Source organism: Mirounga angustirostris, unplaced genomic scaffold (genome assembly GCF_029215605.1).
Source record: "Mirounga angustirostris isolate CCGP_5_RB_7025 unplaced genomic scaffold, mMirAng1.0.hap1 SCAF_1, whole genome shotgun sequence".
Taxonomy (NCBI): Eukaryota; Metazoa; Chordata; class Mammalia; order Carnivora; family Phocidae; genus Mirounga; species Mirounga angustirostris.
The window spans coordinates 125,656,270-125,679,479 of NW_026991709.1; the positions used below are offsets into that span (position 1 = coordinate 125,656,270).

General features: G+C 51.0%; 1 protein-coding gene across 1 annotated transcript in view; it reads left to right on the forward strand.

Moving 5' to 3' along the window:
* RAB6B (RAB6B, member RAS oncogene family) overlaps positions 1-23,210 on the forward strand; it is a 62,774-nt gene that overhangs the window by 10,330 nt on the left and 29,234 nt on the right. Inside the window, exon 2 of the mRNA XM_064587498.1 lies at positions 17,666-17,724. Within this exon, the coding sequence (XP_064443568.1) occupies positions 17,666-17,724 (59 nt within the window). The remainder of the gene's footprint in view (positions 1-17,665; positions 17,725-23,210) is intronic.

Consider the following 23,210-nt stretch of genomic DNA (forward strand, 5'->3'; position numbering starts at 1 on the left):
GCCACCTGCTCAGGACAGGATGTACCACTTGGAGTGAAGTTGGTTATTAGATGTCTGCACCCCCAGCCCCCTGGTCGTTGGGTATGTGAGCTCCTTCTGCCTTCTGGTCATTGGGTTTGTGAGCTCCCCTGGCCCTTTAGCCAGCCTCTTATCACTCCCTCCCTTGCTGAGCTCCTCTTCCAATGGATGCTTGACCCACTGTCTTTGCTTTCTCCCATGGATTCCCTTGCTCTTCTTTGCTGAATTCTAGCTCCCCAACAAGCTTAGGGGTCCCTGAGGACTTGAGGGAGGGCAACATTGTATAAGGGAGAGCCCCACCCCCTGACTTGGAGACAAAAACCCAATCTCAAGCTGCCTGGCTGCACAAAAAGTAAAGGGCAAGAGTCAGGGAGCCAGAGTAGAGGCAGGGGACTAGCACAGAGTGGGTGGCCTGCTTGGCTCAATGGGTGGAGTCCCCTGCCCATGAGGCAGCTCATGGTCTATTCTCAAGGACTGAAACCTCACCCTGCAAAGCCCTGGTGACCTCTGCCCCCTGTCCCTCCTGTCTGCTACCCAGGCAGTGCCCATGGAAGTTACTAAGCACCACCTGGCTATTCCTTTGTTAGCATGGCTGGGGAGTGAAGAATATCCTAATTATCAGCAATCAGACACATTTCAGTCACTGCCCATGGCCCCTGGGAGCCGTGACAGATTTATTGTCTATGAGGTCAGGATGGGTAAGGAGACCTGTTCCCTTGCTTGGTCCTCAGCAGAGGTGTCTCCTTTGCCTGGAGTTGCTGGCCTGGAGATAAATGGGCCCAGAAGCTGGCCACAAGCAGCTCAATGCAGCTGTGACCATTTGAACCCCCTCTGTTCCCTCCTCATTGCCCTAAGCCCTGGGGCAGAGGCAGGACCAGGAGACCCATCCCAGGTTCAGGACTGGGTTGCTGACTGTGCCCTTCGCATGAGAGACAGGTTCCTCTGAGGATGGTGTGCTAATTCAGAGAGACATGGAGAAAATGTTCTGTTCTGACCCTGTTGATGAGCAGGGAGTAAACACTGTGCAGACTGAAGAGAGTAAAGCGAAGCATTTCGAACAAGTGTTTCTTGTTTGTTTCCCCATCCAATGAAGGGAGAGGGCTAGGAGGAAAGAATGGAGAAGGGAGAGCCATGGAAGCATAGAGGTGGAGGAGGGAGGCCCTCCTCCCAGAAACAGACAGACCTAGGTGTGCCCGTCACAGGGCTCCTGGAGCAGCACTGAGGCCTTGGGAGAACCAGGGTGGTTTGCAGCTCTAGGTGGTGGTGCCCTCCGTCCCAGGTTCTGTCCCAACAGAATGAAAGGCTGCAGGTTCCCACAGAGGCCCTGATGTGTATCGGGCACAGGAGTGAGGGGACCTGCTCTGTGTTTGGGTCGAGGATGAGGTGAGGAGCGGGAACTGCTGCCGCGGAGGGCTGATGACCTCCAGCGAGGCGGAGCATGGGTGGAGAGAAGGGTTCTTAGCTTGTCCTGGAGGACAAGTGCTGGGCTTTGATGAGCACGCTCAGCTTTGTCCCTCCCTCTCTGAGGTCGGTTGGCTCTGCCCCACTGGGACCCTGCAGTTCCCAGACTGGGCGGCTGTGAGCAGGGTCAAGTCTTGGGACCAGGAGATCTGTGTTTATTTCTGCTCTTCTCTGCGTAGAGAGCACCTCTGAGAAGGGTTTGTTTTTAGGGAGAAAAAAAGTCCCCCTCCTCAAATTGGCCAAATTTTTAGAATATTAACAGATCCCACCTATAGCACCAGGATCCAGAAGTTCTCTGATCGTAATTCATTAAGTACCCCCTTCCTCCCCCACATCCAGCCAAAGTGCCGCAGGCTGCTGCCCAGATCAGAGTCTGAAAAGCAGGCCTGAAAAAGTGCCCGGCTGACCACCCACCTTGGGTCTCTCCCACCTACATCAGAAGAGGGCAGAATCCCACATGTGGGGCCAGAACCCAGCTCCCTCCTGCCTCCATCGTGCAGCAGAAGGGCTACTGTAAGCCAGGGTTCTGATCTGGATGGTGTCAACTTGTCCCTCCACCTTGGCTTGGGAGGGCTGGATGTGGTGTGCGAGAACCCTGCAGAGCAGTGTGCAAATGCACGGTGCAGTAATACAACAGGCTTCCAGCCTTCCTCCCCCGCCCCGAGCCTCTGCCTACACCAGCCGGTAGCTTCCTTCTTAGGGCACAGAGGCCCGTGAGGTTCTGTTGCAGGCGACCAGCCGAGTCACCACTGTGGGAGAGGAAGCAGAGGCTGAGTGAAGAGTAGAGGTGGTGTCTCTTAGGAACGTGTGAATGTGAGATAGTGTGTCATGTGTGACCTCAGGTGACCCCGAGTGAGCAATGCCCTTGCATAGCCCCTCCCCTCAAGTGCACATAGAAACTGAGGCTTGCTTCTACCTAGTATGGGATGGCAGAGGTGATGGATGTCCCTCCAGGGGTGTTCCTCTAGAAGATCGCTCTTGCTGGCCTTGAAGAAGCAAGCTGCCATGTGTGAGAGGGCCTGTGAGGGGTCATATGGTGTGGAACTGTGGGTGAGCCTCTAGGAGATAAGAACAGCCTCTGGCCAGCAGCCCCAACAAAATGGGGGCCTCTGCCCTCCAGCCACAATGAACTGAATTTTGTCAAGAATCACAGGAACTTGGAAGAGCTTGGACTCCAAGCCCCAGAAAAAAGTGTTGCTACCGTGCTGATAACCATGACTGCAGCCTTGTGAGACCCTGAGCAGAGGACCCACATAAGCCATGCCCAGACTCCTGTCCACAGAAACTGTGAGATAATCAGTGTGTGTTGTTTTAAGCCACTAAGGTTGTGGTGTTACCCAACCAATAACTAATACAGATGGGGTGAAGATTTTCCAGGAAGGAGACACCTTAGAGATGCCCTTGTTTTGCAGACAAGGATTTGGAGCATCCAGGGTGGGGCCAGGACCTGCTCCAGGTTAAACAGCTGGCTGGGGCCCCCCAAAGCAGGAGTGAGGGAGGCCCCTCGGAGTGGGGCCCTGGTTCTTGCTCTGCCGTTGCTTTCTTCATGCGGCCTTGAACAAACCGTCCTGTGCCCTGGACCTCTAGTTTCCCCATCACATGCTGGATCATGTCACAATGTCAGGGCTGGATCAAAGTTTCTCTAGCTGCCTTCTTGCCCTGACTTGGTATTTTGTAGCCACTCTGATCTGTAAGCCTTCTGGGACCAGGCTTTTGCACCTTAGTGCAGTTTACTTTCCGCTGCTCCTTGGCACTTCCCCTGGGACTTCAGGAGGCAGGATCTCCTTGTCCTGAGCATACTTCATAAGCCTTATGGGCTCAGGGAAACCTTTGAAATGGAGATCTAGCTGTGAACCAGGAGAGATACTATCTAACCATGACCCTGGTGCCGTGTGATTCTGGGCAATTGTCCCCTCTTCTCTGACCTCACACCTTCTCAGCTCAGTGAGGGGCTTGGGCAAGATTAACTCTAGAGTCCTTGATGGCTCATGGCACTTCTGTTGCAGCTTTTGAGAGGGCTTCTTAGGGACCAGAGCTTGTGGGATGGGAACTGGGTGAGCCTGGCTACCATGTCCTGGTACCCAGGCATCCAAGTCCAGAGGGCAGACCTAAGTATTGACTCAGCTCACTCCCTCTCGCCTGGCCCTCTGGTCACCCCAATACCTGATCAGCAGTTGTCCCTGATTTCACAAGAGCTGGAGACACAGGGTTCCTCCCTCCTACTGGGTGGTCCTGTGTCCACTCCCAGGCCCAGGGTTCTGGAGACCTAGAGTACCTTCTCTATCTCAGAAACAATGATCCGCATTTCTTAACTTCACCAGGAAGGCATCCCTACTCCCCAAGTGAACCCTGAGGAGGTGACCTGGAGTCCCTCATGAAAGCTCCTTTCTGTTGACTGAAGGAGGAGGTCTGCATATCCATTCTTCCCTTTCCAGCTGGTTCTAGAGGTGCAGGGGCTGGGAATGTGCCTGTTCCCCTTGTCAAAGCAGCAAGGTGAGCAGCAGCGAGCAGGCTGAGTGAGGGTGTACACAGGAGATGAGGAGAAGCTGGGGCCAGGAGGAGTGCCAAGAACAATTCCCTGTGCTCATGGAGACCTCAGAGACAGCACTCATGGATGTCAGCTTAGGGTCCTCTGAGGGGGGCTGGGCACCTGGGAAGGTGCCCTGCCTACATTAGCCTGCAGTCGGACACCACCTTCCATCTCCTGAGCGAGCTTGCTCTCTTGGCCAGACCATAGCAGTGCCCCCATGCATGGGGGCTGCGGGTCCACTGTCACAGGGCTACTCTGACTGGACCTCAGCTGACAACCTGGGAAACATAAGCCATGCCTCTCAGCACTACCTGCTTGTTCTCATTGCCCCACTCTTCTCTCCCTGTTAGTGAGGCTTTTACCATCAATGACACCAGCAATTTGCTTTGGGAAGAAGGGATAAACATGAGCACGAATACGACTTTGCCACACTCTGTGCTGTGGATGGGCCAAGAGTTCCTACCAGTTCAATAAACTACCAAATTGCATTAACACCAGCCTTGTCAAAAGATCAGCTGGTGGTGGGAATTTAGCATGTGCTCCCTCCTTCTCTCAAACATACATATCGTCACTATGAAGTAATGTTTCACAGCACCCATGCAGCTGCTCAGGCGTGTGGACATGACTGGCCTGTGTAGGGTCTGAATGCAGTTGGCCTGAGCCTCAGGCCATTCTGCCCACCCTGGTCTGGCTATCCATGGAAGCCATGCCAGAGGGTAACTGTATGCTGTGAGTGGGGGCTCCTGATCTGAGCAGGGAGTAGAGGGTGGCTAGTACTCAAAGCTAGCAGGTGCTGGTGCTGCTCTTGGGACCTGGAGGGGAGACTCTGCACCTTTTTTGAAGCTGACAGGAGTGTTTGAGATGACTCAGTGAGGCAGAGAAGGTCCAGACGGTAGGTGCACTGGTTGTGGTTGGGACGAGCTCCACACAAGCTGTGTGGTCAGGTCTCACGTGGTTGTCAAGAAAGTCCCGCAGATTCTCTTGACAAGATTCTCAGTTTCACAGCTAAGACACTGGGAGGATCAGGGAGTTCCCACGCACACTAGGGCTTCTGATGCCTGCTGGATTGGGCATGCGTGTGTGTGTCTGTGTTTGCATGCATCTCCCCACACGTGCACATGTGGTGGTTTCACATGGGCTCTGCCCACTGAGTTGATTTGTCTAGGCTTGCTCAGTCTCCTGGCCCATGGTTAGAAGGGTTCACAGCAGCTTCCTGGTGCCCAGCTAGGTCCTGGTTTTCTGTAAAAGACTAAGTTGATGCCAAGTAGTTATATTCTTGTTTCTTAGGAAAACTTCATGTTGACCAGAATGTTTAATAAATCAGAACAAGCCATTTCCTGAATGTGCTAGGAATCTGAGAGACATGGATGTGTGCATGTATGTGCATAATTTTTTTTAAATCACCATATTTCTTTCTTTAACTTTTTACTTTGACATAATTTTAGGCCTTTAGAAAAGTTGCAGGAATAGTACAAAGACTTCCCATGTGCCTTTCACCTAGAATGTTAACTTTTCATTGTTCCCATAGAATTCATAATATGAGAGATGAGCATAGGCTTTTCAGCCTACATTGTACATATGAGGAAGCTGAGCCTTAGAGAGGATAGTAACTAACCTAAGATCACACAGCAAATAAGTGGCAGAGTCAGGATTCAAATCCAGATCTGTCAGATTTTAAGTGCATGTACTATGTGTGATGTAAGCATGAGTGTGCAGGTATCCTGCTCCTTTGCCCAAAGAACTTACTTTCTTGTGTTATAGGTCTGCTAGCAGAAATTGTTTTCGCGTTTGATTCCTTTTTCTCACCTTCATTTTTAAAAGATTTTTTGCTGGGTATAGAAGTCTGTGTTGACAGTATTTTTCTTTCAGTACTTCAAAAATGTCACTTCATTTTTTTTCTTCTGGTTTGTGTGGTTTCTGACAAGGTAACAGAAAATTTTTTCTTCCATGTTTTCTTAGGTCTGTGATCCAACATATAGTTATTTCTGTTTACAAAGTCAATGATCTTTTAAAGATTTTTATTCTTTTTAAAGATTTTAAGTAATCTCTACACCCAACCTGGGGCTCAACTTCACAACCCCGAGATCAACAGTCGCACGTTCCACCAACTGAGCCTGCCAGGTGCCTCAAAGATTTTTAAATAATATGAAAGAGATATTACATATTTAACCACATATTAACCATTCCTCATGTTCATCGTTCTTTTGTGTAGCTCCACATTCCCATCTGGTGTCATTTCACTTTCTCCTGGAGGACTTCCTTTAACATTTCTCATTGTGAGGGTCTGCAGGTGATGAAATCTGTCAGTGTTTGAATGTTTGAAAAAATCTTTATTTCATCTTTGTTTTGACAGATGTTAGATAATATATATATCTGAAAGTTATAATGTTTTAGGTTAATAGGTTTTTCTCTTTCTGTACTTTATAGATAACTGCTCCATTTTCTTCCTGCTTGCATTGTTTCTGAGGAGAAATTACTGTCTTCTTATTTTTGTTTCTATATACTTAATGTGTCTGTTCTCTCACTACCTTTATGATTTTCTCTTTGTCACTAATTCTGTGCAAATGGGTTATGATGTGCCTTGGTGTGGTTTCTTTTATGTTTCCTTTGCCTGGGATTCATTGAACTTTTTGGATCTGTGTGTATAGTTTTCCTCAAATTTCAAATATTTTCAGTAATTATTTCTTTAAATATTTTTCTCTGTCACTACTCCCCCACAACCAGTCCTTTGAGGACTTTAATTACATATAGATTAGTCCACTTGACATCATTCCACAGTTCACTGGGATTCCAGTCATTTATTTCTATTCTTTTTTGTCTTTGTTTCATTTTCAATATCACTGTGTCTTCAAATTCATTGATCCATTCTTCTGCAGTTAATCTGGGATTAATCTCTTGTTAATCCCATCTGGTGTATTTTTGTATCTCATACCTCTAGAAGTTTGATTTGTGTCTTTTTAAATGTCTTCTGCATCTCTATTTAACTTTTTGAACATGTGAAATAGAGTTATAAAAATTTTTTAGTGTCTTCATCTGCTGATTCTAACGTGTCAGTTTGGGCCTGGTTTTGATTAATTGGTTTTCTTCTTCTTTATTAGAGATCTATTTTATTGGTTCTTTGCATGCCTAGTAATTTTTTATTGGATGTTAGACATTGTGAGTTTTGCCATGATATGTATTGGATAGTTTTTGTATTCCTATAAGCATTCTCACAATTTGTTAGCTGGGACTGGAGTGGTGCTCGGTCTGAGGCTACTTATTGCCCACTATTGAGGTGTTCTTTGCATGCCTGGTAATTTTTTTATTGGATGTTAGACAGTGAGTTTTGCCATGCTAATATATGTATTGGATATGTATGTATTGGATAGTTTTTGTATTCCTATAAGCATTCTCATGATTTGTTAGCTGGGACTGGAGTGGTGCTCAGTCATACTAAGTATTGCCCACTATTGAGGTGTTCTTTGCATGCCTGGTAATTTTTTATTGGGTGGTAGACATTGTGAGTTTTGCCATGGTGTATATTGGATAGTTTTTGTATTCCTATAAATATTCCTAAGATTTGTTAGCTGGGACTGGAGTGGTCCTCACCAGAGTGGGGCTAATTATTGCCCACTTCTGAGGCACAGCCCAGTGTACTGTAAATGATGAGACTTTTCACTCTGGCTGGTAGGAACAGGCACTATTCCCAGGCCTGTGTAGATGCCAGGCAGTTTCTTTTAATCCATTTGGGTGCTCCTTTCCCCGACCTTGAGTAGTTTCCTTACACACATTTGCTGATCCACCCTCAGCTGAAGACTGAGGATGTTCTGGAATTCTCTTTCTGTCTGTGCATCTCCCTTCTCTCCAGCACTCTGCCCTGTGAACTCTAGCTGCCTTGTTTTCTCTGGACTCTCAGCACTATCTCAGCTCAGGTAGTCCACCTGGCTCCATCCTTCCTGTGCTCTGGCCTGATATGTCCTCAGAGCATCAATTTGAGGACAGTGGTGGGGCTCATGTCATTTGTTTTGTGTCTCTCAGGTTTTACTGTCCTTCACTGCAGGGTCTTGGAAATTGTTTTTCATATATGTTGTCTGTCTTCTGGTTGTTTCAAGTGAGAGGATAAATCTGGTCCCTGTTATTCCATCTTGACCAGAAGCTGAAGTCCTGGGCCCTTGGTTTTTCATTTAATCATTTATTTGTAGGAAACACTGGTTTGGACTCATGAATGTGAACAGTGACTTGGGCAGGTGGTGTTGGGGCTGGTAGCATCCTTGCATTTCATCAGTGATGTTCATCTAGTTGATTATATTAGCATGTAAATTTAACTGGCTACATGATTTCTGCCTTCCAGACTTTTTCAAGAACTTTGTGTTGTCCAGCTCTTATAAAAAGCTCAGTATTAACAACTAGTTTGGTTTATCTCATGAATACTATGAATCTTACAGTTGGTCATGATTTTTGTTTGTCTTTATTTTTTTGGTTTTTGAAATTTTCCTTCCCTTCCCTTCCCTTCCCTCCCCTTTCCTCCCCTTTCCTCTCCATCCCTCCCCTGCTGGGGAGCTCAGGTATATTCTGACTTCGGGGGCTGGGTAAGATGTTACAAGACATATTCCTGTAAACAAACTCTTTGCTCCAGCCTTCTCTTTTTAGCTTACTTGCCTTTTGCCTTATATCCCCCTCAGAATTCTCAATTGCAAGCAAGAGACATCTGCTCTTACTATTCAGCTGATTCGAGCAGAGCAGACAATGAATGTGAGCAGTGATTGGGAAGTTCAGAGTCTCTGGGAGGGTCAGAGAACCAGGCCTAGAGCAGCAATCTGAGTCACACCAGGACTGATCTAGGAGGAGGCCCGGTTCCAGTGCTGGGTACTGGCAAGAGCTGATGTTGAAACCCACATCAGGGCTGCCTCTCCCCCTGCCCCCAGAGATTCATGTTGGCCATTTCTGGTGGAGTCTCATGTGAGGGTCCAATGGGAGAGCCAAGTCATGTGCCTATAGCATGGCTACAAGAAAGGATCCTATGCTGGGGAGGATGGCTTTGGATCTCCTCAAACATAAGAGGGGTATTCAAAAAGATTGGGAGGCTATTAGTATTGTTATTGATATGTAACTACTATATCTTGATATTATTTTAAGCAGTTTTATTTTCAAAAGTAACCAATAACCCCTTTGGAGGTAAAAAAAGCAGGGTGGGGTTAAGCCAGGCTATCAGATAAGTGCAGGCACTTCTCGTACACAGCGGTTACATGCGGACAGCACAGCCTCTCCCTCCGTGCCAGTGCCCCCTCCCTGGCTCCAGTGGCCCACAACCCTCTCTCTCAGGGCTCCAGACCAGTGGGGGGTGGCAGTGGGAAGGGGATGAAATGTTTGAAGGTTGGCGAAGCCCAAGGGTCGGAGGGACTCTGGCCAAGCAGGAGAGGAGCTCATGTTGGTGCTTTCTTCAAGCTGTATTTCAGGGTTGGTAAGCATTTGTCACCAGCCCCAAGGTAGAAGCAGGCCTTTAAGACCATCTAGCCCGACCTCATTGGAATAATGACCTCTTAGCCTAGTGAATGGCAGAGCTGAGATGTATGTTGGTGGGGGGCCAAGGGAGGGGATGACACCCCATGCCCCTGACTCAGAGTAGGCTTTCCTAGGATCACTGGTCTTGCACAGAGGAGATGGGGATGGGTGGAGGACAGTGGGAAAGTGAGAGGGGCAGGAACAGGTCAGGTTCCCAACTGGAGGAGGAGAAAGGGCCTCGGCCAAGCCAGCCCCAACCACCGTCCTGCCCACCCCTCCTCCACTCCCTTCTCCCTCCTCTGTTCTGTCTTCCCTGGGTCCCTCAGTGAGGCCCAGGTGGCTGAGCATCCTCTGTCAGAGGGAATTAACACACTTAATTAAAGTGTCCAATGAAGAGCTTTGCATTTTTCTTAATTACTGTCTGAGTCTTTTGGGGGACGGTTTGAAATGGGATTTTTCACATTTCCTCATTTAGCCTACAGTGAGCCAGCTGGCCCCTCAGGGCTCAGGTAGGCTGGCAAAGCCCTGGTCTGGAGCTGCCTTTCTGAACATGGGGTGGCAGGGTGGGTGTGGAGTGGGCCCTAGCCCTCCAGCCTTGTCAACTTTGTAGGAAGGTTAAAGCAGGCTTTTCTGTTTTGTGAAAACAGCACAAAAGGAAATGAGGGTCAGACAGATGTAGATGGTGTCTCACTGGTTCTTCTCATCAGTGTAGGACTCAGGGGCTGTACACCCCATGGTCAAGCCAGAAGGGGGGAGTTTGTGGGCATGGGGGTGCAGGGGAACAGTGCAGTCCTCTCCCCACACCCCTGCAGAGTAGGGACACTGGCCCAGGATGGCCTGGCTTCCTTCTTAGCTGCAGGGCAAGGACTGAGCCCTTCAGCTGGCAGGCCCTCCCCAGCACTCATACAGCTTTTCCCACTTGTGGTTTGGAAACTGAGCTGATGGAATACCTGAGTCACCTGGGCCCAACCTAGGAACAGGTTATTGGCCTCAGCCGTGGTGAAGCAGATTTGCCTTTTCAGTCTGAGGGCTGCCTTCTGACAGCTACGGACATTCTCTAACCTGGGCCTGGCTGTGGGCCAAGGATGCAGAGACCATTTCCCTGGCATGTGGACTGCTCTCCTAAAAACACAGGTATCAAAGAGGTGAACAGGCTGCCAGGGTGGCCTAGAAATGGCAGGGGCTCTTCCAGGTCTTTCCTGCCTCCCACTCTGGGCCTAGCTCTGTGGCCCCAAGGAAAACCAGATGGAACCCCACTGTCCAGCAGCATCCCATAGCTAGTGTGGGTGGTAAATGTGAATGTGTGGCCTAGAACAGATTATGGGCCGAGGTTCTGGCTTAACTCAGCGAGAGGGCTAGGCTACCCTGTGGGCGGTTCATGCTCTGCCAGGTCTTGCCAGACCTTCCACAAAGTCTCCAGCTAATTTCTTGTGCTCTCCCTCATGTTCTGCCCCATTTCTGGCCCTCTCAGCAATCTCTCCACCTCACCACACCCACACCTGCTATGGAGATGACAGGGTGGAGGGGGTTCCTTCATGGAGGGAGCAAGAGTCTGGGGGGTCAGGGCCCACTCAGCTGTCAGCCGGTGGCCTGGACACAAGCCAAGCCCGGGAGCCCTCATAGCCACTGACCCCAAGGTCCTGGGAGGGTTTGGCTTCACGTGGCAGCCATGCGGAAGTGTGGGTGACAGCTGTATGCAGAGGATACCTCTCAGCCTTACATCACCAGCTCCATCCAGTCCCTCCCCTGGGGACACCGTTCCACCTGATGCCCCATCCCCACCAGTTAAGACCCAGCCCAAATGGCCACCTCCTTCAGGAGACCACTGCAGTTCTCCAACCACGTGGACTTGTCTTCTGGTTGGCTCTCAACAGTCCGTCCCAAGGTGCTTGGCACTTTAGGAATCTGCACCTGAATAGCTCCTCACTGGAGCAGGGCTGCAGGGGAGAGCAGAGATGCACCTGCTTTCTCGCTGGGAATTCTGTGCCCAGCATGGGCCTGGCACAGAGTAAGCCCCCAGTGGGTGTTTGTTGAGTGGGTAGAGAGGCCTCTGCAGCTACCTAGAAGCCACCCAAACGTACAAAAATCTGCTTATCTGGGACCCGCCCTGAGATGGGGACCGGAGCCTATGGGAGGCTGGTGGAGTGAGGCCCAGGTGGGTGCTGGTAGCTGATTGTGAAGGACTGGCATTCAATACACATTGCACTGGTAGAATTTCCAGGGTGTATGGGACTGAGCTCATCTGGACAGGTTTGCAAAACCCCTGGGTCAGCAGCTCACACTCGGGTAAGAAAATAACTCTTTTATGATAATGACAATAGTGAAAAATAAGCTTAGATTCTCAGCTCATGAGACTGAAAAACTATTGCTAATAATTTTTTAAAGGTTTTCTTTCTGAATTTAGTGCTGGCATTTGTGCTTCGGCCTGACAATTAAAAAAAAAAAACAAAAAACTTTTATGGGTGACCTGAATCCAGGTGATTTTACTTACTTGGGGTTTGCTCCTCATCCAGTTTTACTTAGGCTTAAGGAATGGCTCCATCATCTGCTAGTCACAAAGCCAGGTGACAGGGAGGTGTCCTGGGCTCTCCTCCGCATCTAACCAGTCACTAAGTCCTGCTCTCCCTAGCTCTGTTTCTCCCCAGCCCCACTGCCTCTGCTTTCACTGAGATCTGCTGTCTCTCGCTGGACTGCTGCCCCCAGTCTGGCCCCTGTAAGCCATTCTGCCTGAAGTGCTGTAAGTTTTCCTCCTAAAGCACAGATCTGTTGCTCTGATTATGTAATGCTCTATCACAAACACCTGAAAACTTAGTGGCATAAGACAATGTGAATATTCACTTTGCTCAGGAATCTGTATGGTTTGGACAGATCCTGGCAGGGAAGGTATGTTTCTGTTTCACTGGGCATCAGCTGATGGCTCCAGGGCTAGGGCCCGGGATCATTGGAACGCTCTCTCACCCACAGGTCTGCTGCTGGTGGGGGCCTCCATTTCTTGCCAGGCGGGTGTCTCCGTGTGGTCCTCCCTCACGTAGGCTGCCTTGGGCTTCCTCACAGCATGGCGGCTGGGCTGAAGGGCCAGCTTCCAGACAGAGGCTGTGCTGCCTTTCCTCAGCCAGTCTTGAGAGTCACAGTGCCATTTTTGCCACAGTCACAGGCCCGCCCAGGTCCCCCCAGACAGAGTATCAGTGGCACATTGTAAAAAAACATGGGGATGGGGAATATTTGGTGGGCCATCATGGAAGTTATGAACGGCCACACCTGTTCCCACCACCTCTCTACTTAAGACCCTTCAGAAGCTGCCGCCACCCTTGGGAGAGAATCCATGCTCCTTGGTGTGTTCCCTGCCCTGCTGGCCTTGCCTCTCTCTGCCTTCCTTCCTTCCTCCCTACCTTCCCTCCACAGCCAGCCCCAGAGGTGGATTTTGGTTTAAATCAACCCACCGGCCACAAGGAGCTTCCTTGAACAGTGTTTGTCACGTACGCTTCTCCTCACACACTGGTTGGGTTCCATTTTCCCTGAGACAGAACTCAGATGTGGAGACCTCCCAGTGTATCCCCCATGGCTCCTGGGCACATTACTGCTCCCCCTGGCCTATCGTCTCCTGTCCCTTGTCACGAGCTTTGTGTCTCTGCCTCTGTGCCTTTCCTCACACTGTTACCTCCACCTGGAAGCCCCATTCTCCCTCACCCTCCCACAGCTCGGCGACTGCCCTGCCTCCTCCTTGTGGCCTTCCCGACTGCCCCGCCACCTGGGCCCCTGCTTTTTGTGATCTCCTGCTTTGCTGCCGGTCAGGCCTTTCCATAAACCAGCACAATGTTGTGCCTGGGGCGTGGACAGTGGTGGCAGATCTGGATTTATACGCCAGCTCCAGTGCTTACCAGCTCTGTGACCTTGCTGGCAATAACTAACTCATTGGATCGTGATGAGGATTCAATGAGGGAACCTAAGTTAAGAACCACATTTCTTGTCTGGCACTGAGTAGAAGCCCAGGAAGAGAGTCGGTCTCCTTCTTTGTAAAGACTCCTGGCAAATGCTCACTAATGAATTTTTCTCACCCTCATTTGGTTGAAAGAGGAAAAATGCGTCTCCCTGCCTAATCATGTGGGACTAAACTACCAGAAGATACCGCTGAGCCATGAGCAGAGAGAAGAGCTCAGTAACGATATGCCTGCTTATTGAATATAATCCTGCCAGTGGAGCCGAATCTTTGTCCTCAGGAACAGCTCTGCGTTGCTGCAGCGGTGTCCGGGAGCAGCTGTTAGAAGGCATGCGGGACAGGGTGACCTTGAGAATAGAGCTGCGAGGGGAGGACGGCTCCCAGAGGCGGCAGGGGCCGGTCGAATGCACGATGGATGCCGCTGCCCCTCCCGGGCCTCCCCCGCCTTTGGCGCAGTGGTAGTGCCCAGTCAGGTGACAGCTGCCGCTGTCCTGCCACCCCTTCACGCCGAGACTGAGAGAATAGGACGCCCAGGAGGTGGGGCAAGCTCGCCGGTTGCGGGTTCCCAAACCTTCCACCCAGGGCAGTTGTGGAGGGTCTGAGCCACATTATCCCGGCAGCTGTGGACGGAGTAGGGGTGGTCTCGGGGAAGCTCGGAGGCAGGCAAGAGGGTGGGCTTCTGCTCTGAGAAATGAGAAAGACGGGCCTGGGGCAACAGTAAGAAATTACTCCCTTTTGCAGCAAGTCAGTAATGAACCCATCATTCAGTCCAGGCCTCAGGTAGGGTGCCGGGCCCCAGGTGTTCAAGCCCGCTCACCCTCACATGCTGAGCCCCCCTTGTGCCTCTCACTTCCCAGTTTCTGACCTTCCAGATTGGGTCAAGCATGGCCCCACTGGGGAAAAGCACCCCCCATCTCTGTCTGGTCCCAAGGAAAAGGAGCCTTGGCTTGGTGGGGCCATTTCCAGAATCCTATGACCTCCATAGTGGTGGTAGCAGGGACCTGGAAGAATCCTGAGACCCAATTTGGCCCCAAGATGCTGAGCTGAGGAGGGTCAGGGAGAGGAGCTTGTGCCCTGGTGAGGTCACCCCAGCCTGGCCCCACTCAGTCTGGCCCTGGGCAAATAGCTGTCAACTCATTTCCATGTGTGTGAAAATGGGGATGGTGGGAGCACCTGCTTCAGAGTTGAGGCCTAAACCACGTTAAGGACTTAGCGTGGGGTCGCCGCAAGCGCAGAATTCCTGCAAGCTTCCAGTAGGGAGGGGTCTCATGTATTCTGCTCACTGCTGTCAGGTAAATCTGTGCCTGGCACCCCTGGCACGTGCCCAGAGCAGGCTCTGCAAATACAGGAGGCGTGTGCTGCCCACCATGGTTATTGTGGGAACGCGCAGGAAATCCTGGCAGGACTCCACGCTTCAAAGTTCCTCCTGCACAGCCCCAGTGAACAGCTTGTCTCGGGACCTTCTTCTTCCACCTGGCAGTCACCCTGTGAGCCAGCACTCACCCACTGCCAGTGGCTGTTGTCTCGAGATGGAGTGACTTGGCCTTGTCACCCTGGTGGGGATTTTTTTTTTTAAAGATTTTATTTTATTTGAGAGAGAGACAGCGAGAGAGGGAACACAGCAGGGGGAGTGGGAGAGGGAGCAGGAGGCTCCCCGCTCAGCAGGGAGCCCGACGCCGGGCTCCATCCAGGGACCCAGGGATCATGACCCCAGCTGAAGGCAGATGCCTGATGACTGAGCCACCCAGGCGCCCCCTGGTGGGGATTTCTAAGTTCTCCGTCACTCCACGGACCTCCTTTTCCTCTGGTTACTTTCTGTGATTCCACGGTCTCTCCTCCCTGCCTGCTCGGCTACCCCAGGGAAAACCCAGTGCAGGAGGAGAACTGGTGTCATCCTCCCTGCTCCCCGTCCTGTTCCCTGATGCTCGCCCCTCTCCCCTCCAAGACGAGATGCGGTGTGTCACCACCTGGGGAAATTACTAGTGGGCCCTGCGACCCCTGTCTTCCTGAGTAGGTGGTAACTTTCCACTCTCTCTTAGAAAAGGAGGTTGCTGTGTTCTCTTCGATTTTGTCTGCCTCTTGCTGGCTCCAGGTTTTACTTTGTGGTCCCCTTAGCACTTTGCAGCCAGGCCTTTCTGTGTGGGAAACCTCCATTTCTCACCTTCATGTGAAAGTTAAGGGGAGATTTAAAGCAATTGGAAAGCACTTAACTGATTAATACCTTTCGGTTTCCAAGTTAGATTAGAAGAGATCATGGGTATGTCACTGCTCACCCCAGAGATGTTTGAAATAGAAATGTGGCCTTGTGACACCAGCTGGTATATGACCCAGCACTACCTCCAGAGCTGGCATCAGACCCCCCCCCCCCCCGCCGTTGAAGGGCATGGCCCCGATGAGACTGCCCCCGGATTCAGATGCCAGCCACAAGTGGGCTGCCCAAGGACACCACACTTCTGACCACTGGCCACAAATTCAGAGGTTCTCATGACCCTCCTCAGTTTCCGTAATTTACCAGAACAACTCACAGAAACTCTGGAAAGTGTTCTACTTATGATTATAGTTTGATTATAAAGGATACAAGTCAGAAACAGCCAAATGAAGAGACATATGATGGGCAAGGTCAAGCCAGTGGTCGTGGTAGTATTTTTTTTTAATCTGAAATTCTGGAAATTGTCTCAATATCTCAGTTACCTGCAGTCTCCTTCCACTTTTGAGCATTTCCTATGTGCCTGGCACTCTTGTTTAATTCTTAACCACTGCTCTTTGAAATCTTTGATGTTATTATACCCATTTTAAAATGAGAAGCTGAGGTCCAGAGGAGTGATGGCCACCTCAAAATGACACAGCTAAACAGCACCCCAGCTAGGATTTGAATCCAGTTAATCACTTCTGGGTCAAAGATGGGGCCATCTAAATTTGCCCCAGTCTGTCAGATATGCCTTCTGGCTAGGAGACAATTGCCTTTCCCTTAGAAATGTTGGCTGTTGGAAGATGGTTGCTTGTCTCTTATATGGTGTACTACTAAGTCTTCATAACTGGCAAAGGACCCTTCCCAGAGGAGCCAACTTGGGTTGCCCTGCTTCACCTAGGCAGTGACCAGCCACCCCACCAGACCCAGCCTGTGGACATCCCACCCAAAAATCAGGGAGAGGCAGGATGAAGAACCTTCAGGTGCTGACTCTTGCTTTCCCTGCCAGGGTTGTCTGTCTCCTGCAGCCCAGAGGAGGAGGGGCTCTGAGCCAAGCCCAGTTGGGCTAGTCTCCCCTCCGAGCCTCCCAGGCCCATGGCAGAGACTTGATGGGACAGTGTACAGAAGCAGTCCCTGCTGGGCCTGACCCAGCAGATGTTCCTTTGTCACCCTTCCTCCCCTCCCAGATAATAAGAAATGCTGCGGTAGGCATTTCCGCCAATGCCAGGCCCCAGGGGACCTGCACAGGGTTAGGTCAGCAGCCAAGCCCCGCAGTTTGGGAAATTAGCAGCATTTGTGGAATTCCCAAGAGCCTACCTGGTTTCTCTCAGCCATGCCAGTGGTTCTTGTTTGGGGGTATTACTGTCCCTTCGAGGGCATTTGCAAATGTGGGAGGGGAGTCCTGGGTTGACATAGTGCCTAGGGATCGTGCCAGTGTTTACCTGGCAAGGTCCAAGGATGTTAAACATCCTGTGAGGAGCTAGACCATCAGGTACACACTGCAAAAAATAGTCCTGCCCTTGAGAGACACTAGGTGATAGCCCATTTACTTCCACTGCCCCCATGGTTCCTTGGAAAACCACCCTCCTTACTAGTTCCCAGGCTGAGTGAATGGGGAAAAAAAGAGCATGCCTCCATCCCAGCCTGTGGCCAATGGCAAGGACGTATTTCCAAGTGAACGTGGGCCCAAGCGAGAGCAGCATCTTGTCTTACACCAACTTGCTCTGATTCTCCATATATGGTTCTTGCCTCACTTGGGCTCTTGGGGTTCAAGGAAGACCTGGGTGTGGGTGGTGAGAATTCTTGGGGCCGGGGGGGGGGGCCTCCTGCTTGGTGCTGGCAAGAACTCCCCTACAGCCCACCCATGGAGACTTGGCCACCTCACCTTGGGGTACCTGTCCGGGGGTCGGCCTCCTGCTTCCATTTCTGCATTTCATCCTTTCCTCTAGGCCTTTTTGTTTCCTTATCTGTTTGCTTCACATGATACGTATTTAGAGGAGTCTAGTGTACCTGCCCCAGCTGAACCCCCCCTCTTCTTCTTCTTTTGCAGTCGGGAAGACGTCTCTGATCACGCGGTTCATGTACGACAGCTTCGACAACACATACCAGGTGAGGTCCTGGGTGCCCCTGCCTCCCCCACCGTGTCTGCAGCCAAGACGGCCGCCTAGAGACCATGCCGGCCTCTCCCCAGGGCTTGCTCATGCTGGACGAGAGCGCGATGGTGCTGGGGCCCCTGGGCATCTATTTTTGCCTCGGAAAAGCTTCCCCTCTGTGCGCTGGCCCCAGCCCAGTAAAGACCCAGAGCCCTTTTGAAAATCCAAACCCTGGTAAAGGAAACACTTTCAAGAGGAAAATTCTAAAAACAGAGAGAGGACACATTTCCGTCTCTGTTCTCTTGCTCCCCCTGGGCAGGTCTAAACCATCACAGTGTTTGGTTCCTTGGAGTGTCGTCATGTAGAGGAGAATGGATAGGCAAGATGTAAAAACAGGGAGATGAAAATCAGAGCAGTAAGAGAACTTGCTCCTCAAGCATGGTTGTATTTGCTGGACTTCTACATGCAGGTGCGTGCATGTGTGTGAGCACGCACGGTTGCTGAGGCACTTCCTTCCCAGAGAGGCTGGTTGTGATGGGCTTGCACTGCTGTTCGAGGGCAGGAGGCTGAACAGAGGGACCTCTGTGGCTCCTGGCTCTCGAGAGATGTCTGGGGCCAACCAGTGGCCCAGAGGTGGCTCCCGGAGGCCCAAAGCCTGAGCTCCTGGGAGTTCGTAACATTGCACTCTCCTGGCCTTACTGCTGAGTTAGGAGGGTTGTGCAGATGAAGTGAATTTCCCCTGCAGCTATGGCTTTTTGTGAAAGGCACCAAACTGCATCATTTCAACTATTTTTAAGGAAAAAATATTTTCTTCCTTAACAAAGAGACAAATAATCATTTTTCTAAGCCAATGAGTTCTGTAAGATACTAGTTCCAAGAGATGTTAGCTGGTGTTACTCGAGAAGAAAAGGTAGGACGAAGGTTCAGTGCTTATACAGATTTAGGGAACACTGGTAAACAAAACCAGTCGACTTTTCTACTGCAGGACTTCTCAAGGCTTTTACTACATCGATACATGGTTTTGATTTGCTGATCGAGGGATATAGTGTGCAGGATCTCCCAGATGTGTTTGATCATGAATCCTTTTGTTCCTGAGTCCTCAGAGAACACGTATTTATAGCACAAACTGGGGACTGCTGTGCAAAGAGGTCCCTCTCTTCCCTGGACTTACAGAGGATGTGGAGCCCAGCTCAGTGCAGATTACAGTCCTGTGTCTGCTCTTTAGTCTGTCTGTCTCCCTCAGGACCAGTCCTCGTCTTTGCCTCAAATACACTCTCTCTGCCTCCTCTAATTCCCTACTTTTCCTCTGCTGTGTCTGAAATACCAGATAACTAATGGCCTTGGGAGGAGTTGGCTGAGGGTGTAAGAACATGCCGCGCTGGGCGGGGGCCCTGAGTTCTCTGCACAACCCTGGGCACTGGCTTTAGAATGTGTCTTGGCCACACTGTCTTCATTGTGTTCTTTCCAGGCCAGGCCCGAGGCCTCCCCATAAGGGAGTTCTGCCACATCAGTCTTCCTTTGAGATTGCAGTTCTAATAGACTTCAGGTCTGAAGTCTAACTGGGTATGCATTTTATTTGTGTGTGTGCGTGTATGTATATGAATGACCTTGCAGATATTATTTTGATTATTTGATTTTTTAAAAATACTAAGTTATTTATAATGCCTCTCATAGGTGTCCCATTGGAAACAATGGGACTCTTGGCTGGCTACTGTTTTTGGTTGTAGGTAGCAGCAGATATGGCCCCAGGGCCTTTGCAGTGACCAGTGATTCTCACGGGCTTGGATCAAGGCCTCAACTCCTCCCCATGTCCTTTGAGTTTCTTAGAATCTCCTCCTACCTCCATCTCCATTGTCCTCTCCTATTGCCTACTGCTTGCCTGCATCCTGTGGTCCTGCAGGTCTCTCTACTCGCTGCTCCCCACACGGGCAACAGTCACACCTCCGCACTTTGGCTCATAGTGTCAGCTGGAATGACCTTCCAGCTGGAATGACCTTTGGCTCAGCTGGAATGACCTTCCCTCTCCACTTCTCTGCTGTAAAACATTCTTCTGACTCATCAAGACTCAGAGCACTTGTTTGCTCTGCAGGTGGGGCCCTCCCTCTTCTCTCTACTACTACTCTGCCCTCAGGTCTTGGTTAGTGTCCCAGTTCCACAAGAACTCCTGTGTGCTCTGGCCCCTTGGACGGGTTCTGCATTTGGCTGAGGCCAGGACCCCTCAGATCTGCCACTGCATTCGTAGGCCCAGCATAGGGCCTGGCCATGGCTGGTGTCAAGCGCCTGCTGGTACCGAAGTGGCTTGGAGAGGCACTCTCTGCCGTGGTTTGCAGACCCCACCAGGCCGAGAGGCCACAGGGGCCAGATGTCTTGGTGAGAAGGAGAGAAAGCCCAAAGGGGAGCAGGACCTTCCCCACCCGGGGCTTTTTTGACTTTGTTATTGCAGCAGATAGAATTTCTTTCCCAATGCTCTTTAAAGTGGTAATTAGGCTGGGAGGCCAGGGATACAAATCTGTGTATACACAGTCCATTTTAATGAGCTCTCTGGAGAAAGAGAGGGGGAAATGGTATTGTTTATTTTGTTTTTCTGAAGATGGTGGCAGAGACACTTGGGAAGTAGACAAGATCCCCAAGGGCTCTGGGGAATGTTCCTGGCCAGTCCCCACCAACCCCCTCAAACATCCTCTTCATCAGCCAGCAGAGCCCCCCACCTCCCCATTACTGAGACACTCAGTTCCCAGGACAGAATCATCCCTCCCTCTCTCCCATCCTTTTGTATGCTTCTGGCTCTCATCTCCATGTTCCTCATTCACTCATTCTGACAGCAGATGTTTGTCAAGTGCCTTCTCTGTGTCTGGAGGGACAGTGGGAGGCCCTCAGCTGGGGCATGGAGGGCAGGGGGGTTCAACTGCATGCTGGGTGGCAGTGTGTGAGCCCTCCCTCAGTCTGGGGCTGGACAAGCCTGAGGCCCTGAGGGGCTGGCATGAGGACTTGTGAGGACCAGGAGCATGCAGAGTTGGGTTTCTTTGTTCCACCCCTCGGAGGGGTCCTGTCTGCCTGTCAGGCCCCGGGGGTTGCCACCTTGTCAGCCGGCAGGCCTCAGGAGATCAGGCCCCCTGCCACCTCCTGCCTGGCACGGCCCCTGCTCCAACACACGTGCCCCTTGTTCTCCTCTTGACACATTTGCTAACCAGCCTCTCACCACCCCTCCCATCACCCCATCTAAAGCCATTCACCTGAAGAAGCCAAAGATCAAGACTTACAGCCTGGTGAGATGAACGTCTGCAATAATTCTCTTGTATAAAACCCCGACTAAAAAACTGCCTTCAAAAGTTGTCGTAGAAGACAACTTCTGGAACCTGCACTGTGGTAAGACTTGACCCGCTGTGTAGCCCCGATGAAACACACCTGCAGGCCTGGTCCTTGGGCCACCCGTTGGAAACCTGCAGTAGCGCCATGACGGGAGGTTTCATGCCCCTGCGGGGGGCCGCTGGGAGCAGAGGCCAGGGTTTGGAAGCGGCAGTCTTCCGGGGTTTCTCACAGGTCCCTCAGGGCTCTCTGTTTTGGCTGTAATTAGCACCACCTACGGGGGAGACGACCCAGAGACCCACAGGCCGTCTCAGGCAGTAGCGTTTTTTAAATCTCTGAGGTGTTGGCGATGACCTTCTAGCCAAGGCCAGAGCCAGCGGCCCGTCCCTAGATCTCCCACCACAGCACAAGTTAGGAGACCGCTGACCCAAGGGGCTGCGTGGGGCGAGGGCCCCGGCCTGCGGGAGCTTACTCGGCGGCTCCGAGAGCACAGGACCCTTTCTGAAGGACTGGGAGGCTTCGCCTGTGCTGGGTCCCTCTGGGGATCCCACGGAGCCTGTGGGAAAGGAACAGCACAGCTGAGCCTGCTGTGCCGGCCCAGGCTGGGTGTTGTCCGAGCAGCCCTCACCCCCTCAGCCATCTGCACCGTCACTGCCGGCTCTGCCCGAGGCTTTCCTCTCCCCTCTGGGCTCTGGATTTGCTTCCTGCGGCTGCCATGCAAATGACCACAAACTGAGTAGTTTTAAACAACAGAATTTAATTTCTCACTGTTCTGGAAGCCATAAGTCTAGAACCAAGATGTGGCGGAGCCACACTCCCTCTGAAGGTTCTGGGAGAAAAATCCTTCCTTGTGCCTCCCCCACAGCGTCCGGCAGCTACAGGTCGCAGACCCTTGTGAGGCTGCGAAGCTCCAGTCTCTGCCTCCGTCTTCATGTGGCCTTCTCCTCTCTGGGCCTCTGTGTGTCCTCTCCTCTTCTTAAAGGGACAGCACCCGTTAGATTTAGGGGCCTATCCCAAATGCAGGATGATTCTTCGTCTTGAGATTCTTAACTGATTACATCTACCAAGACCCTATTTCCAAATAAGGTCACATTCTGACGCTCCAGGTGGACATGAATTTGGGGTGGGACATTCTTCAACCCACTATGGCACCTCCCAGTCTGATGCCACTGGGGATCAGACCTTCTGGCCTGGGCCTCAGCACCATCTGGAGCTTCAGACAAGGCAGGGATTGGTGGCTGTTCTAGTGGGCACAGAAAATTTCTGGGAGGGGAGCATGGGACAATATCACTGTAGCTTTGCTGGAGGGAGGAATGATTATGTGCTAAAGGAGGAGCCTTTGTGGAAGTCCAAAGTGTAATGATGTGTGTGTGTGGTGGGGAAGGGTCTGCCTATTGCTGTGGAGGGTAAGAGGGGCCTTCGGTTGGATTATTGGCAGGCTGCATTTTGATGTTCATGGGCCTTACACACTTTTGCCTTTATGGGTACTTTGCTCCTTCCTTCATTAAATATGTGTGTGTGTGTATATATACACACACACATATATATATATATATATGAAATTATATTTTACAACTGTTGTTAAAAGAACATATAATCCAGACTAGATTCATTATTACCTATTTATTATTATGTTCAGTTTTCTCTTGATTTTATTTTTATTTATTTTATTTTTTTTAAAGATTTTATTTATTTATTCATGAGAGACAGAGAGAGAGAGAGAGAGAGAGAGAGAAGCAGAGGGAGAAGCAGGCTCCCAAGGAGCAGGGAGCCCGATGCGGAACTCGATCCCAGGACCCTGGGATCATGACCTGAGCTGAAGGCAGACACTTAACCGTCTGAGCCACCCAGGCGCCCCTCTCTTGATTTTAAAAGAAATTAAAAGTTAAATATTTTTACGGCCCCCTAAAAGTACCCTGGGCCCTACGCTCTGAGCCTGCCCTGCCTTGTGGATACTCAGGCCCAGATGTTGGGACTATGGAAGGCCCTGGAAGCTCAGAGAGGCTTGGGCTCATGAGGCAGGAAACAGAGAGCTATTGAGGGTTCCTACTATGGGCACTGATGGGAGCAAAGATTTCAGAGTTTGTAGGAGCCAGATGTGGAGTGCTGGGCTGGGGCAGGTTGCAGGCGGGGCTCACACCGACCTCGATGCAGCTATGTGGGGCAGGGCAGGGAGGAGTGTGACTGAGCAGTTAT